Source organism: Ictidomys tridecemlineatus, chromosome 5 (genome assembly GCF_052094955.1).
Source record: "Ictidomys tridecemlineatus isolate mIctTri1 chromosome 5, mIctTri1.hap1, whole genome shotgun sequence".
NCBI lineage: Eukaryota > Metazoa > Chordata > Mammalia > Rodentia > Sciuridae > Ictidomys > Ictidomys tridecemlineatus.
The window spans coordinates 26,025,696-26,043,007 of record NC_135481.1 but is presented as its reverse complement, the minus strand read 5'-3'; the positions used below and the strand labels follow the sequence as shown (position 1 = coordinate 26,043,007).

The 17,312-nt window shown below is 40.1% G+C and overlaps 1 protein-coding gene across 1 annotated transcript in view; it reads right to left on the bottom strand.

Moving 5' to 3' along the window:
- The window catches only part of Nedd4 (NEDD4 E3 ubiquitin protein ligase), a 121,275-nt gene extending 112,348 nt beyond the window's left edge, over positions 1-8,927 (bottom strand). Inside the window, exon 1 of the mRNA XM_005316602.5 lies at positions 8,769-8,927. Coding sequence (XP_005316659.2) covers positions 8,769-8,813 — 45 coding nt within the window. The 5' untranslated portion in view covers positions 8,814-8,927. The remainder of the gene's footprint in view (positions 1-8,768) is intronic.
- Between the last annotated feature and the right edge of the window lie 8,385 nt (positions 8,928-17,312).

The following is a 17,312-nucleotide window of genomic DNA, read 5'->3' as shown; positions in this document are numbered from 1 at the left end:
AGAGAAATGAAAATATATATTCATAAAAAAGATTTGTAGATGTTCACAGTGGGTTTGTTCATAATAGCCAAAAGCTGGAAACAATCAAAGTGTCCATCAAAGGAGAATGAATAAACATCTGGTTTGTACACAGGAATAGTGCTCAGCAAGGAATAGTACTCAGCAATAAAAGAAGTGAGCTAAGGATACAACCACGCATGTGACTCTCAAACATATTATGTCAAAAAAGAAACAAGACCTAAAAGAATAAGAAGGTACAATTCCATTCATATGAAATTCCAGAACAGTTAATCCATGGTTATAGGAGTTGCCTAAGGAGAATGGAGAAGAGGAGTGGACTGGTAGAGGACCCAAGGGAGCAGTCCAGAGTCATAGAAATATTCTATATCTTAATCAGATTGCTGGCCATGCATGCTATTAAAAATCATCAAATTGTACATTTAAAAATCTGTCATTTCACGGTGAATTTTATTCCTCCTCACCCAAACCCCCCCAAATGAAAAAGCCAGAATAAAGAGATTTTCAAACAAAAACAGAAAGTTATTACCAGCAAATATTCAGAAATTCTAGAGAGTGTACCTTAGCTGGAAAAAAAAAATGTGATCCCAATTGGAAAGCAAGAAGAAATAACAAAAATGGTGAAATATGTAACAGACATTAACTGTAAAAAATGACAGTGATAATGATGATTGATGATGATGTGTGTTCACACTTGTTTAATTAATTTCCATTCCACTTTGGATTCAGTTCCAAGTTTTTTGTTGTTGTTCTTTTTTTTTTTTGTGTGTGTGTGTATGTGTGTGTGTGGTGCTGGAGATTGAACCCTTGTGCATGCAAGGCAAGCACTCTACCAACTGGACTATATCCCCATCCCTCACTTCCAAGTCCTAACACGGCTCTCCTCTCCAGCCTCATCTCATGACCTTCTCTGTTCTTCTTCGTCTCATCTTTTGCATAAGCAGTTCTGTTTACCGAGAAGTCTACTGCTCCACTCCTCACCTAACGCCTATTCATCCTTAGTTTCAGTTTCAATGTGACTTCAGCCTTCTCTGACACTCTCCCCTCCTCTCCATCACACAAGATTAATTATATTATATGCTTACATCTTACATTCCTTTTCCTTCATGATGTTTATAAAATATGGATGTACGATTATTGATTTAATGTCCTTCTAGGCTCTAAATTCGGTAAAATCTAATCTGTTGTCCATCATTATTTTTTAAAATATTTTTTTAGTTGTTGATGGACCTTTATTTTATTTATTTATATGTGGTGCTGAGAATCAAACCCACTGCCTCATGCATGCTGGGCAAGCACTCCCCACTGAGCTACAGCCCCAGCCCCTATTGTCCATCATTATTAGCTCAAGTCCTGACCAAATGCCTGACACACAGTAAGAGTAAATGGTAGACAAATATTTGTTAAGCCATTACAGAATTTTTAAGCACTTCAGAGGCCCATCTAAAAGTATAAAAAGAAAAGAGAGAAAAAAAAAAGAACAATGACAGTCGACAATACACCTGCTCCACTCATCATCTCCCTAAAGAGTCTCTTCAGTTAAAGGGTTTCACTTGGACAACCTTTTGCAGCAAGAAAGTGGAAAGACCAAGTTTTGTGTACTGAAGAGACCTGAGTTTCAATCTCAGATCTGCTAACTACTGAGAGGAAGTTCTTGAGGAAACCAGTATCTCAGATTCCTTATCTGTAAAATGTGGATAACAGTATCTGCTTTCACAAGATTGTTGTGATGATTAAAGCTACAGTGTGAAAACATCTCACCTGGAACCTGGCACGCAGCAAGTGTTCAATTAAAGGCAGCTGTTATTATACTTAGGTGACTCTTTTCCCTGAAGATTATTTTCACTAATGCATCTTTATGCACTCCCATGATCATGTGCTTACATTATTCTCTTCAATGCCCCCAAATGATTCACATCAATGGAAACCAGACACTTTGATCAGGCCATGAATTATAATAATGGGCTATAGGCATATTAAATCCCCAAGACCTTCAGAAAAAACTGACTGAAACCCTTTTGTTTGTGCTGTGCCTTACACCTTACATTTACCTCCAGAATTCTTCTATCCCCTCCATTCATTTATCCTCTTAAAATTTTGATAAGATTGGAAAAGGAGCCAGAATGAATAGAAACTTTAAGGAGGAAGAAGGTAGTAACATAGACTGCCGCAGAGTTCAGCAGAATGGTGGATTTAGCAGTTCAAATCAGAAATCTGACTCAGGGTTCAGAGGTGGAGCACATGACCATGATTAACTGAATGCCAGTTGTGTTCAATAGGTTCTTACATCTCTAGGTGCTGGAATGAAGACTGCTAGGGGATGGGAGAATCAGCAATTTGAATATCCTGCTCTCATAGAGGTTAAATAATTTTACAAGATCACTGTGTTAAGTGACAGGAACAGAATTTCAACCTAGTCAAATCTCCTTTGCTCCTGCACTCACCCTTTATAATTTATATAATTCATATAATTATATAAATTTATTTATATAAATTTATTTTTAATTTATATAATTCATAATTTATATAATTTCAGCTCCAAGATTCTACTCCTATGCAACATATGAATTCCTAACAGTTAACTGTTTTATGTGTGTGTGTAACACACACGTACATGTCCTTCTCTTCTGTTCCTTGTGCAAGGGAGTAAACAGCAGGCCCACCATAGGGAGAGAGGAGTGTGAGTTGTTTTGGGGAGATGCATGGTCCTCATTTTTACCAGCAGGGGACACTGAGAGGAGGAAGGTGCCATATGGAGATGTATCCATAGGGTGCCCACCAGAGGAGGGTGAGGCATAGAAATGCAACAGTACTATTTCCACTTGCATTCAAGGATGCAAAGAGTTGGAAGGAGGACACCGAAGTCCCACAGTTGTTTGCGTGGCTGGGAAATTGGTTTCATTGAACGTATTAGTAGATAAATTAAATAAATAAGTAAATATATTAAGGATAATGAAAGTCAGATTTTCACTGTTAGAAATGAAACTTATAGCTACAAAGGTATATTAAATTGCTAGTTTTGAATAATTTTAAATCAGTATGAATTAATGATTTTGAAGTAAATATACAAATTAACATAGCTGTAGATGTATGTGTGTTCGGTACACACCCACACAAAACTTCTTAACCATGTTCACTGACACAGTTGAAGAGCACATTCCAGGAGTAATGAGCCCACTCAGATTTGGGTTTCTAAAACCCATTTTTACCAGATAGAATGAGCACTCCTAAGAAAATGGCTGATTCCAGACAGAACTGTGCCAGGAAAAGTATATAAAGTAATGAAGTGTTCAAGAAATGATGGGGACTTGTTATAAGGGCCTAGAACTCTCCATGAAAGCACTCCCACTGACCATCTGGTATAATTGGAACAACAAAATCTTTAATGACAGTAATCAATTACAACCCATTGAGTAACGTGGGATTCCACAAGTCTGCTGATATAAATAAATAGATAGATAGATAGATGGATGGATGGATGAATGGGAGGAAATAAAAGGTTCTACTTGCACAGAATGCCAACTAATAATATTTGAAATAAAATATAGAAGTGTTTGATTCAGACAGAATTAATCAATATATACTAAAACTGGGAATGAATTTTGATGAGGAACAGGATATTGACACAGCCTCAGAATATGTGCCCACAAAATAGTAATCACTTGTTATGGTTTAGATATTTTGTATCCCCAAAAGCTCATGTGTGAGACAATGCAATAAGGTTTAGAGGGGAAATGATTAGGTTATGAAAGCCTTGACCTAATTAGCAAATTAATCCCCTGATAGGGATTAAATTAGTGGTAACTATAGGCAGGTAGGGTACTGGAGGAGAGGGTCCCTGGGGCATGCCTTTGAGGGTATATATTTTTGTCCTTGTGGGGGGGGGCGGATAGTGCACTTTCAGGCTCTTTCTTTCTGCTTCCTACTGCTGTGTCTCCAGCTGCTTTCCTCTACAACCCTCTTCCCCCATGATGATCAGTCTCACCTTGAGCCCTGAAGAATGAAGTGGCTGTCTATGGACTGAGAGGCCCCAAATAAACTTTTCCTCCTTTAATTGTTCTTGTCAGGTCTTTTGATCACAACAGCAAAAAAAGGATGACTAAAACACCACTTATAAAGAGAGAAATGGTCAAATTACAGAGAAATCTGGCAGGCACCAAAGTGACCAAGTGATTAAAGTTACCGCTGACAGTGAAGGGACAAGTCAACATCATGTACCCCCTGATGTAATGCACTGAGAAGAACACAGCATCATTTCTGTGATTCCTGCCAAGAAAACATGACCTTAACATAATCATGAGGAAACACTAAACAGATGTCACAGGATGTGCAGCCTGTACTCATTATAGCTGTCAAGGGTAACAAAGATAGAGGAACTATTACAGGTTAGAAAAGACTTTCGAAGACACGACAAGCAAATACAACATATGTTCCTAGATGGGATCTTGGGCCAGAAAGAAAAAGAGAAATTATTAAAATACTTATCAAAACTTACATGGTTATCTGTGGATTAGATGGTATTGTATCAATACTGATTTCCTAGCTTGGAGGATTATATGGTTATGCTGGACAGTGTTATTGTTTTAGAAAAATACTCACTAGAATGTTTAAAGATGATAGGGATGTGTCTAAAGCTTACCCTTGAGTGCTCAGGAAAAAAAAAATGGGGAAAAAGGTTACGGAACAATGGTGGTGAGATGTCAAATTTGGAGAATCTGCAGGAGGATACTGAAGTTCTTCGTGCTATACTTTTCAATTTTCTGTTGGTTTAAAATAAAACAAACTATTAAAAATAAACTATATTTGTTTATTTTAATAAAATATTATGACCCTGGAATTTGCAAAAAAAAAAAGTGGTATTGGCAAAAACAATACATGAAAGATTGGGATAGATTACTAACATAGCTGCTGCTGCTTCAACTATGCTTCTCCTTCCTTGTGTGCAGTTCATAGTTTTAGAAACTTTGTTCCCAGATTTAGTATGATGTCAAGACAGGCAGGCACGGTCAACTCTGCCCAGCCTTAGTGGGTCCAGAAGTGTCAGAATATGCCCTTCTTAGTTACCCTGGTGTTTAGGTACTGCTGTAGCTATTGCCACGGAGGTATCCATTCTTCCATATTAGCAAACTATACTCCCAATCTGGCATTAGAGACTTTCAACTCCTTTATCTTCTTTCTTTTTTGCCTTGTTTCAGTCAGGCTTCAGTTACAGGAAACAAAATCACTCTAAATTCTTTAAGAGGAAAGAAGTCAATTCAGGGAATTTGGTGCTTACAAAATTGTTTGAAGAGCTGGAATAGGCTATAGGTTGGACATCCAGAGGTGTGGAAAATTGCTGTAGAACCAGCCCACCTCGAAAGTTGCTACATCTGCTACAGCCAGATAGATAAAAATACACAGCTAGGGGCTGGGGTTGTGGCTCAGTGATGGAGTACTTGCCTAGTATGTGTGAGGCATTGGGTTCATTTCTCAGCACTACATAAAAATAAATAAGATAAAGTTTCAAAAAAATACATAGCTAACAGGGGCCACCACCAGAATATAGTCAATCTAGACATCTGGAATCAAGGGCCACAAACTGCTACTTCTGCAACTTCCTATTGATACCTATAAAACAAGTTACCAGATACTGCAATACTTTTATAGAAAATTCAAGGTCTATATGACTATACCTGTCAGCAGAAAAATTAAAAGAATAAAACTATATGCTTCACTTTACTTCCACATCCCAACTCTCAAATAAGTGCATCTAATGGGGGGAACCTATTCCACATTCAGAACAATAACTGCAGAAGTCTGGAAAATGTGGTGTTTAGTTTTCCAGCCTCTACATAATTGAGAGGTTCACTGGAAGGAGCAAAAAGTGATGCTCAATTCCAATTCCCAGATCCATCATATTTCTTCCCACCAAAGATAAGAGTTATTCTCTACTGTTAATTCCAAGTGACTGTCAGTCCAAATTACACATAAATTATGTTACACTTCTTCCTTAATTAACTAATGCTTTAATGGCAAAACTGTGCATGTAGACCCTCTTACAGAAAGATATTGTGGAAAAAGATGGCAACTCATGGAAAAGTGAAAGCTATTATGATCTAAATTTCAGCATACTTTAATTCTAATATGCTCCTACAGTGTGACTCAGCAGCTATTCACTACACACTGACTAAATGGCAATGCTATTCTATTCTATTTCTATTTCATTTTTCTGTTTCAGTTTCAAATCTGTAAGAATCATCTCCTTTTGCTATAACAGAAAAGCTTCTCTACTTTTAATCAACAGCAGAGGGCTGCCTATTCCCAGATGAGATTTTGAGTTTCAGAGGTGGCATAGGTGCAGTGTTCTTCTTCTTTAAAAGGGGGAAGGGGGGGAGGGTTTTTGAAGGCCCCTTTTTACTTGTGATGGACTAGAAAATAAGTGGCAAATGATGGTGATGAGACAGAAACTGAAACCAGAAAATAAGCAACTTTCACATTTTGCACCAGATGGTGAGCTTCTTAAGACTGAGATTTGTCAGTCATTTCTCTCTCTGTATCCCCAGTGTCTAGCATAATGTATGACCCAGAGCAGACAGTTAATGCATGTGTGTTGAATAAATAATCCAAGTAAAACGGAAGAAGTGGGAGATACTTTCTTATCATATCTCTTGTCTTTTTATCTCACTCTCTTCCTTAACATGGACAAAGTAAGACACAGGGAAATGAAAGGAAATTTGAATTATGGAACGCACAGCCCCACCATGGGAATAGGGTAGGCCTCATGCCAGGAAACTAAACTTCCCAGAATTACAAATCCTTCAGCAAGTTCAGGAAATCCTCATTTCGAGGGGTGAGGTTTCTGGTCCCAGTTGCTACTGATCACCCACTAAATGCCACAATTAGTATGATTTCATCTGGGCAGAGGGGTGAGAGGGATAATTGAGAACACAGATCCTGTATACCAAGAGGAAGAAAACAGATGGTGAATGATACCTTTGGCAATATTTTGTCTGTGATCAATTGGCTCTGCTGGAAGGAGATGAGATGAGAAATCTTGAATGATGGGGCCTATTTCTGAGTAGCAGTGACAGAGAAGTAAAGTCCAAGGCCAGTCTGATTGCACTGGACGGTAGCCTAAAGTTCTCTGCACTACAGTTATGTAGCAGGCAGGAAGATACAACTGATAAGAAGAAAGCTATCATGGGTGCAATGCTGCATTACCTTCTTATGTCTTCTACAGTACAATAATGGAGGCACTGGCTAGAACATTCCATTTAGCTATAACATATTGATCACTGTTTCTGAGGAACTTCTGGCTGCTACCATCTGCCCCTTGTCACTTTGCTTGGCAATAACTATGAAATTAAATTATTTTTTAAATTTATTTTAACAGATACATAAAAACATTAAAAATGTACATTTTTATGAGCTATTTCAATTGTATAGTGTTTAAATCACTTACCTCCTCAAACATTTATCATTTTCTATGGTGAAAACATTCACACTTCTTTTTCCTAGCATTGTGAAATATACAGTGCGTTATTATATCTACAGTCACCCTACTGTGCAATAGCACAACAGAACTTCTTGACCCTATCTAACTGTAACAGTAGCCACTAATCAACCCCTCCCCATTTCTCTCCATTCTCCCTAGCCTCTGGTAACCACCATTCTACTCTCAACTTCTATTAGATCGACATTTTTAGATTGCACATATGAGTGAGATCATGCAGTACTTGACTTTCTACGCCTGGCTTATTTCACTTAAAATGTTTCCCAGTTCCATCTACGTTGTTGGAAACGACAAGATTCTAATCACATAAGCATTTTCAAAATAACCTGAAATAACTTGCCTACACTAACAAATTACTCAGTTTATAAGCAAGAAGATCTCAAGAGAAGTGTGAAAGACATCTAAAGGCACCAACTTGCTAAGAAAAGGCACTATTACCACACTATTGGAAAATACCTAAGAAAGCAATGTAAATTAGGCAAGCAACATAAATTGTCTTCTTCAAATCCTATAACTTCAGTTTTCAAAGTGAACAGCTGTGGGAGGTTCTTTAAAGTATTTATACTTTTTCACTTTATTTTTTAACAACGAAGATCATGATCATAAAACGAAGGGTGAATTTCCCACATTTGACACTTGTTGCTAAATAGGACGAAAATTCTTTCTGCCTACGTTCCCATTCCTGTCTCCACTTAAGTGATTAAAACTGGGTTCAGACAAAGAAGGAAAAGAAAATCAAACAACTAATGACAATTCACTCGAGTCTCCAGACCAAAGTTCATAAAGTTAAGTTGGCAGGGCCTCTGCCAGATAAGTCTACTCCACCGTGGGGATGCTAAGCACCAAGGAAATTGGCCCCATCCCCCAGGGAGTTCGCGGACCCCCGCCCCGGGGTGGGGGGGGGCAGGAAGGCGCTGCGGGTGATGTGCGTCCTTTCGGCGCACACAGCCAGCTCGCTGCCTCGCCCCCCTCCTCAACACTTCCTGAAGGAAACTGACAGGGAAGGCGGCGGCTCCCGGGAGGAGCGGGGTGTGGAGTCCATGGGCTTGCTCCTTACTGCAAGCCCCGCGAGCCCGCGTGCTCCAGGACGCCCCCACGGTGCCCAGGGCGCCTCGCGCACACCCCTGGCTCGCCCAGAGGGAGGAGGCGCAGACCGCAGAGCCTCTGGCCGCGGCCGCTGGCCCCACGGCTGCCTCCTCGGGTCCGACTGATGGACAGTGTGATGGGAAGCCTGCCCGTCACCCTCTGGCCCCCGCACCTCGTCCTCCAGGAGCCCGAACACGTCCACTGCGCAAGTTGCCATTTCCGAAAGCTTCCAGCAAACCGGACGCGCTCGTCCCCGCCTAAGGCTGGGAACCGTAGTGCGGAGGAGGAGAAGAGAGAGGAGGCGGGGAGGAGTTGGAGGAAGAGGAGGAGGCGCTCCCCCTGCGGCCGCAGCGCCTCCCCCGGCAAGCTAGCGCTAGTGGCACGAGGCCGCGCGGCGGGAAAGGGCTGGCAGCGCGCGCTCCGCGGGCTGAGCGGTGGCGCGCGGAGCTGGGGGCGCGCCTGTAGAGGCACTGCGGATGGGAGGGAGTGCGCATGGGGCTGGGGGCGGAGGGGCTCGCGGCGGGGACGCGCGTGACGGGCTGGGTGCGCGGGAAAAGAGCACTCGTGGCTGCACCCGGAGGTTGGTGCTGACAGGCCGGTGGGGGAGTCGGGCAGCCCCGGGGCTCTGCGCGGCGCAGGCTGGGGAGGCCGGGGTAACGTCAGCTCTTTCCCGGGGAAAGGGCGCAGGGTTTTTCCTCAGCAACTAGTCTCGCTGAGATCAGACCCAGAACTCGGCCTCTGACTAGATGCCTGGAGATAGGCGTGCTTAGTCCCAGCCTAAATCCCCAACAACAACAACAACAACAACAAAAATTGCAGCGCTCTCATGTTGATTTATGCTAGACTTTGGGACCGCCAGAAAAAGCCCTCCGGAGTGTGGTAGCAAATGGGCAGGCCTCCAGGGATCTCATCAGTTTTGGACTCCGAATCTGAAATTCTCTCCCTGTGATTTGTATACACTACGAACTCAAGCTATTTCCTGTTCTGTGTTATGTCTATCCTTAAATCCCATCATTACCCAGAGTCCAGCTTCCCTGTGTAACTGTAACTCTCTAAACCTGCTTATCAATAGCACTGGAGGGTAGTGCAGGGGGGATGGGGAGATAACTTGAACCCACCAGTGCTATGGAATGATCATTTTTTTTTGGGGGGGGGGCGGTCAGTGTCTGCTGGGTTTTATACTACCACGTAACAAGAGGACCCATGAGCAGGTCGTGGTGGCCCACACGCCTGTAATCCTAGTGATTCTGGAGGTTGAGGCAGGAGGTTTGCAAGTTCAAAGCCAGTCTCAGCAATTTAGTGAGACCCTAAGCAACTTAGTAAGACCCTGCCTCAGAATTAAAATTGAAAAGGGCTAGGGATGTAGCTCAGTGGTAGAGTGTCCCTGGGTTCAACCCCCAGTACAAAAATAAATGAACAAATAACAAAACACCCATGAAAATAACTAAGGAAAATTGTAAGTTTCCATTGTTCAAGTTAGAATTTATACTTTTCATTTTCCTATAGTTGCAGAAATTTTCAAAGTATAGAATCTCAAAATCTAATTTTAATTTTCCTCAAGGAATTCAGACTAATTCTGAATTATTAAGTATAAGTTGTCAATAGGTGGCAACAAGACAGTTTATATTTTTGTTTTGTTACACAGGAGTATATTTTACTTTTTGTTTGGCAAATCCATTTCATTCATATTATCTATAAGAATTATATAATATATAATCCAAATTTTGTCATGTTTTTGAGGGAAAAAGTTAGCAATTAAGTAAACATGAGTACAAAATTCCAGAATAGCCAGAAATTGTTGGCTCACTTAAATCTAAAAAGCTATCATAGGAAGCCAAACATGGTGGCACTCACCTAAAATCCCAGTGACTCAAGAGGCTGAGACAGGAGGATCACAAGTTGGAGGAAAACCTTTCAAGACCCTGTCTCAAAAAAGGGTTGGGGTTGTAGCTCAGTGGTAGAGCACCCTGGATTCAATCCCCAGTGAGGCAAAATAAATAAACTATCATAGGGCTTGGGATGTAGCACAATGGTAGGGCTTATGGATGAGGCCTTGCGCTCAGTCCCCTGCACAGCAAAAAAAAAAATAAATGTTATCATGGCATTAATTTCTTTGATTTTTATTTTATTCATTTATTTGTTTATTTTTGTGGTGCTGGGGATTGAATCCAGGGCCTTGTGCATGCAAAGCAAGCACTCTATCAACTGAGCTATAGCCCCAGCCCAATTTTTTGTTTTATAACCTGTTACAAATCTGTATTTGTATTAAGAACAAAATATCAGGCCAGGTTCACAGGCATGTGCCTGTGAACCCAGTGATATAGTGACACCTTTTCTCAAAATTAAAGATAAAAAGGGCTGAAGATGTAGTTCAGTGGTATAGCACCCCTAGTATCAGGGAAAAAAAATCTGAAAATATTTAGTGTGCCCTTTCCTTTTGAAAATATTTCCCCCTAATCTCTTATGATATATATTTTCTATATTTTAAGTAGGTTGCTCATATAATTTCAGGGCACACTTCCAAACAGGTAGGTAAGCTACTTCTATTATTACTAGCAAAATTTAATGAATGCATGAGAAATATACACACAGCCTAAAACTGGTAACAAATATCAATGAGAAATTCCCAAAGGGATTATAAAGTAAAACATTGGATACAGCCAGTAGGCAGCAGTCTTCACTGCTGATAATTCCAGATAATACTGATTTCATGGTTTCTTATTCTTTCTGTCCAAATTCAAAATCATAACAAAGAATGAAGCAGACAACTACTGATATAAGATAAACTGAGTAATGATTATATCCTGACTGAAGTTCGGAGGGGCCCTGTGCAGCTGGCACCTGAAATTAAAAGGAAGTTCACATAAAGAAAGTGATGACAGCTAGTTCAATAACCAACCACCAATTGAGAAACTGTTTAGATTGAACAACCCCCTTCTCTGCATATGCTCAACTAAATTGCATTTTCTCAGAAGTCTTTTGCCCATCCAGGCTGCCTCCAGTCAATTCATGTTGATTTGATTTGGTTAAATATGTAAGAGACGTGTGTGCATCATGTGATATTGTGCACGAGAGCATGCCCCACGCCTTCTACTTCTCTAGGGATCATTCTAAGTAACAGTTCAGGCAATTCTAACAACCTCCCTTGGGATCCCCATTCTATCCCTTGTTCTTGAACCTGTTCTTCCTTCAGCTCTGCCTTTACACAAGCCTCCAAATTGATAAAAGGAGCAATAAATTAATGAAAATTGGTAAACCTGCTTTGGCCCTTCTAGTAGGCTACATATCTAACCCTCTTTATCTCTGCCTGTAGTATTCCTTGTGACACACAAGTTGAAGTGGTTCTTAGTTTTTAAAAGATGACCCCTTGAGGAAAAAAATTGGGTATTGAATCATCTAACAATATGAAAGACACTTTAAAATGTTAGTTATAATTCTCTAAGGAATATAAAGAAGTCTTAAATGGAAATGCTTTCTCTCACTCATAGTATCTGCTGGCTGCCTCTTCTCTAACACTAAATGTGGAAGCTCTTAAGAGTTCATCTTTTCTTCCATTGTAAACTCTCAGGACCTCAACTGGGTACCATCTTTGTAGAACCTGTCTCAGACCCAGAGCTCCATAGTGCAAGAAATGTTATTATTTGCTTTTCTGTAATTGAACTTTGTTCCTACCTCAAGGACAACATAGAAAATGTGTTTAATGGGTCAAAAATTCTATGGGCCTAGTGCATGCTAGGCAAGTGGAAACTTTTTTTCCCTTAATTAAATTTTGAATATATACAAAAGGCTATGGAAAATGTATAAAGAATAACAATGAAATGAACAGTTGGGCACCCATCATCCACTGTAAGACAAAGAATATTACCAAAAACTTTTTTGTCCCTTGTATATGCTCCTCTTTATCCCCTTCCCACCCTGCCATGAGATAACTGCTATTCTAAGTTGTTTACAGTTTTCTCATTTTTAAAAAAATTGTTTCACTGTACATGTATATATTCCTAAATAATACGTTTTTAATTTTTACTTTATATAAGTGGATTAACTGAGTGACTTGCTTTTCTTCATTTGATATTTTAATTGTGAGATTAATTCATATTGATGTGGTTGGAGTAGCTAATTTTTTCTCTACTGTGTAATATTCTTTTGAATGACTGTAGTAATTGAACATTGGTCATTTCTGTTTTTATTATTTTTATTGTAGTTTTCAAAGACCTTTATTTATGTGATTTAGCTCTTTCAAATGTTTGGACCACATTGTTTAAATAAATTATAATGATATCTGTGAAATTTAATGATTCAAATGTTTATCAGTTGAAATAAATGAGACACCAGTGAAATGATGGAGCTTAACCTAAAGGCACATTATATTCAAAGACAAAAAGATCTGTGTGAGATTCACCCCCTTATCTTCTTATATGTTTTTAGATACAGTAAAAATTCTAAAAGTTTTTCCCCACTGAAACCCAAACACAAAACAATGCTTCTTGTTTTAACTTTCTTTTTCTTTAGATATTAAGAATTTTGGATTTCATATTTCACCAATGAGAAGTAGTATTTCTTTTCTTATTGTTTTGTCTTTTCACTGTCACAAATAATACTGCTATAAACAGTCACTCACATGTTTCTTGGAATGCCTGTGAAACAGCTTGTCCAGAGTACTTGTCTAAAAATGGTTTTTCCAGCTGGGACTGTAAGCAGATCTTTACTGTGTAATGCCAACAAAGGCTCATACAGGTTTACACTCCCACTTACAGTTTACAGAAGTCCTGTTGCTGTACATTATTCCTACTCTTTTTAAAATGTGTATATATATATATATATATATATATATATATGTATATATATATATATTTAGGTGTAATTGGACACAATGCCTTTATTTTATTTATTTATTCTTATGTGGTGCTGAGGATTGAACCCAGGTCCTCGCACATGCTAGGTGAGTGCTTTACCCCTGAGCTACAACTCCAGCCCCTGCCTACTCTTGATATTTTGGCACTCTTAAAAATACAAATTGGGCTGGGGATGTGGCTCAAGCAGTAGCGCAATCTCCTGGCATGCGCGGGGCACTGGGATGGATCCTCAACACCATATAAAAATAAAATAAAGATGTTGTGTCCACCGAAAACTAAAAACTAAATATTAAAAAAAAATACAAATTGGTTTCTCTTTCTCCCTCCCCTCCCCCTCTCCCTTTCTCCCCTTCTCCCCCTCTCTCCTTCTCCCCTCTCTTACCCTCCCCCCCTCTCCCCTCCCCCTTTCCCCCTTCCCCTCTCCTCTTTTTCTGTGTCCCCCTCTCCCCCTCTCCCCGCCCTCCTCCTCCTCTCTCTTCCCCTTCCCCTCTCCCCTCTCTTCCCCTTCCCCTCTCCCCTCTCTTCCCCTTCCCCTCTCCCCTCTCTTCCCCTTCCCCTCTCCCCCCCTTCCCCTCTCCCCCCCTTCCCCTCTCCCCCTCCCCCCTCTCTCCCTGCCCCCCTCTCTCCCTCTCCCCCCTCCCTCTCTTCCTCTCCCCCTCCCCCTCTCCCTCTCCCCCCTCCCTCTCCCTCTCCCTTTCCTCTTTTTTTTTTTTGTACCCAGGATTGAACACATGAGGAGGGCATCTACAAGGGGTGACCAGACATGGGCACCAAAGCCTGAGTGTGTTTAGAAAGGGTCTACTTGGTGGAGGGATGAGGGCAGCAATAGAAAATTAATCACTTGTAGGGGGAATTAGATAAGTAATATATGGATAATGTTATGGTTTGGATATGAAGTGTCCCCAAAAGCACCTGTGTTAATGCAGAAATATTCATAGGTGAAACGATTTGATTATGAGAGCTTTAACCTAATTGGTCCATTCTAGTTTGAAAGCACCAATTGGGTGGTAATCATAGGCAGGTAGGGTGTGGCTAGAGAAGGTGGTTCACTGGGCATATGCCCTGGAAGGGTTCATCTTCCCTGTGGCCCTCTTTCCTTTCTCTTCTGCTCCCATAAGCTATGAATAGACCACCACAGCCTTCTGCCATGATGTTCTGCCTCATCTTGGGCCCAGAGCAATGATGTCTGGCCACCATGAACTAAATCTCTGAAACTGTGAGTAATAATAAACTTTTCCTTCTCTAATTTGTTCTTGTTGGGTATTTTGGTCACGAAATCAAAGGCCTGGATAGAACAAAAAGACCAGTGACAAAAAACTAATGAACAGAAATGATAATGAGAATAACACTGTTTTCACTGTTGAAGAAGGGAGTTAAAAGACTGGAAAGGGAGAAAACTGGAAAGAGCCCTGTATTGTTAGAATAAAATTGAAATGTTTATATGAACTCAGAGTTTTCGATATCTATATGTATATAGAAATAAATGTAAATGTAAACATGTGCTGTGTCTTCATATGTATACGTGCATATCTTTACAACCTGTGTACAGTAAGAGGGTCTGACAGCAGTGATGTCCCAAAAGCCATAAGCACACTTACACCCAGATCTTACCTTATTTACTGAAAAGAACCGAGACTTCTTGGAAAAATGGCTGATGCCAGGACTAGGACAGAGAAAGTAACAGATTAGCCTGAAATGTCTTGTTATGCCAGAAAAATAATAAAAGTAATGATGATGACATGTTAAATGACGACATGTTAAATAGACACACATATGCAGTGTGAGACAGCAGCCTGGAGACCTGGGAGAGGGGATGGTGCAGATAAAATCCACAGGCTGTCACTGGAAATTTCTCGCTTGCTCAGAGACTGGTCTTTTTGTTCTATCCAGGCCTTTGATTGGAGGGCAGTCTGCTTTACTCAGAGTTCACCAATTTAAATGTGACTCTCTTTCAAAAACACTTCCTAGTTGACAAATAAAGTTAACGAAAGAAACATGACAACTAAGACAACTCATGATTTTGAACCCTATGGATATAAAAGAGCACCTGCTGGAAATGAAAGTATCCAAGGTTTATACAGTTGTAATGTATGAATGATTATTGTCAGATTCTAATTCTTATGTTTGGTTTCAAGGATAAGAATGACCTTGTTTGTAACAAGTACATACTCAAGTGTTAGGATGTGGTGGGGCAGCAAGTTGGCAAAGTATGCTTCAAATGGCACAAGAACACAGATTCTTCTAATTTAGTTGTCACCTTTCTCTATGAGTTTAAGATTGCTTTGAATTTTTTTAAAAATGGAGAAATTGTGCTGGTCAAAAATAAATGACTCCAATAAAAGGAACCAGAACTTCCTGATGATTCTAGCACTGAAACAGGAAAAATACTAGCTGAATCTGGAGCATCTTGTAGTGCCAGAAGGGCAGGGAAAAAAAAAAATGGAAGGAAGAAAGAAGTCAGGGAGAGAGAGGAGGAGAGCAAAAATCCAATCCACAGTGATGATGGGGATATGAGTCTTGAGCAACAGAAAGAAGTAGTGTTGGATTATAACCCAAAGCATAAAGTAAAGATATATGAGTTCATACTGATACACGTAAATGATTAAGTAGGTGAACAGGAGAGAAGAGACAAATCTGCAGAATTCCAAATAAATTATCACAGATGTTTTAGATAATCTGTGTGATGGCCCACTTTCTATGTCAACTTGGAATGCCCAGATAGCAGTAAAACATTATTTCTGCTTTTGTCTGTTTGTTTGAAGAAAAGTTTAGCATTTGAATCTGTAGACCAAGTGAAGATCACCCTCACTGATGAGAGCGAGCTTAAATAGAACAAAAAGGTAGAGGAGCCAGGCATGGTAACTGCTGGCCAGTAATTACAATGGCTCAGGGGGCTGAGACAGGAGGATCACGTTCAAAGCCAGTCTCAGCAATGGCAAGGCCCTAAGCAACTCAGTGAGACCCTGTTTCTAAATAAAATACAAAACAGGGCTGGGGATGTGGCTCAGTGGCCAAGTGCCCCGAATTCAATCCCTGGTACTTCCTTCCCCCCACCCCCCCAAAAAAAAAAAACATAGAGGAAAGGAGAATTGGATCTCTAACTGGGACATACCTTTGATATCCACAGACATCAAAGTTCCTGGTTCTTGGGCTTTTAGACAAGGAATAAGACTTATACTGTTGGTTCTTGGGCCTTTGAGTTTGGATTGGGACTGTACCACCAGCTTTCTGGGGCCTCCAGTTTGCAGACTGCAGATCTGGGGCCTTAGTCTCCATCCTTGAGGGAGCCCATTCCTCTAATAAATCTCTTTATATATTCCTATTTATATATAAATATATACATATATATCCTTCACAATAAAATATCTTTATATCTATACATTTGTGTGTAAATACATATCTTTATATATGTATATCTTTATACATATAATATTTATCTATATGGAATTAACTTTTATAGGTATATATGCAGAATTCCAAATAAATAATAAATCTCTCTATATACATTCAGAATTCTGGCTAATACATATGGTAGTTAATTATGGTAAATTTTTGGTATAATGACTGACATAGATATTCCATACCTCTCAGTCTTTTCAGGTTTTGATTTCATCAAATAAATTTCTCCTATTATGAGAGTATTAAGACAAGTAATTGGGAGGCTGTTAGGCTGAGCTGACTCCAGTACCTTGGGCTCTAGTGCCTTGGTTTCCTAATAAGCAAACTGAAACCCAATGTGAACAGGAAAGTACAATTTAAGCGTAACCAATCAGAAACTCAGTTAACCTCCACCTAGGAACATTTCACATGATCACACCAAATAAGGCAGACACCTACCTGTAGCCCATCAGGTAATTTCTTCA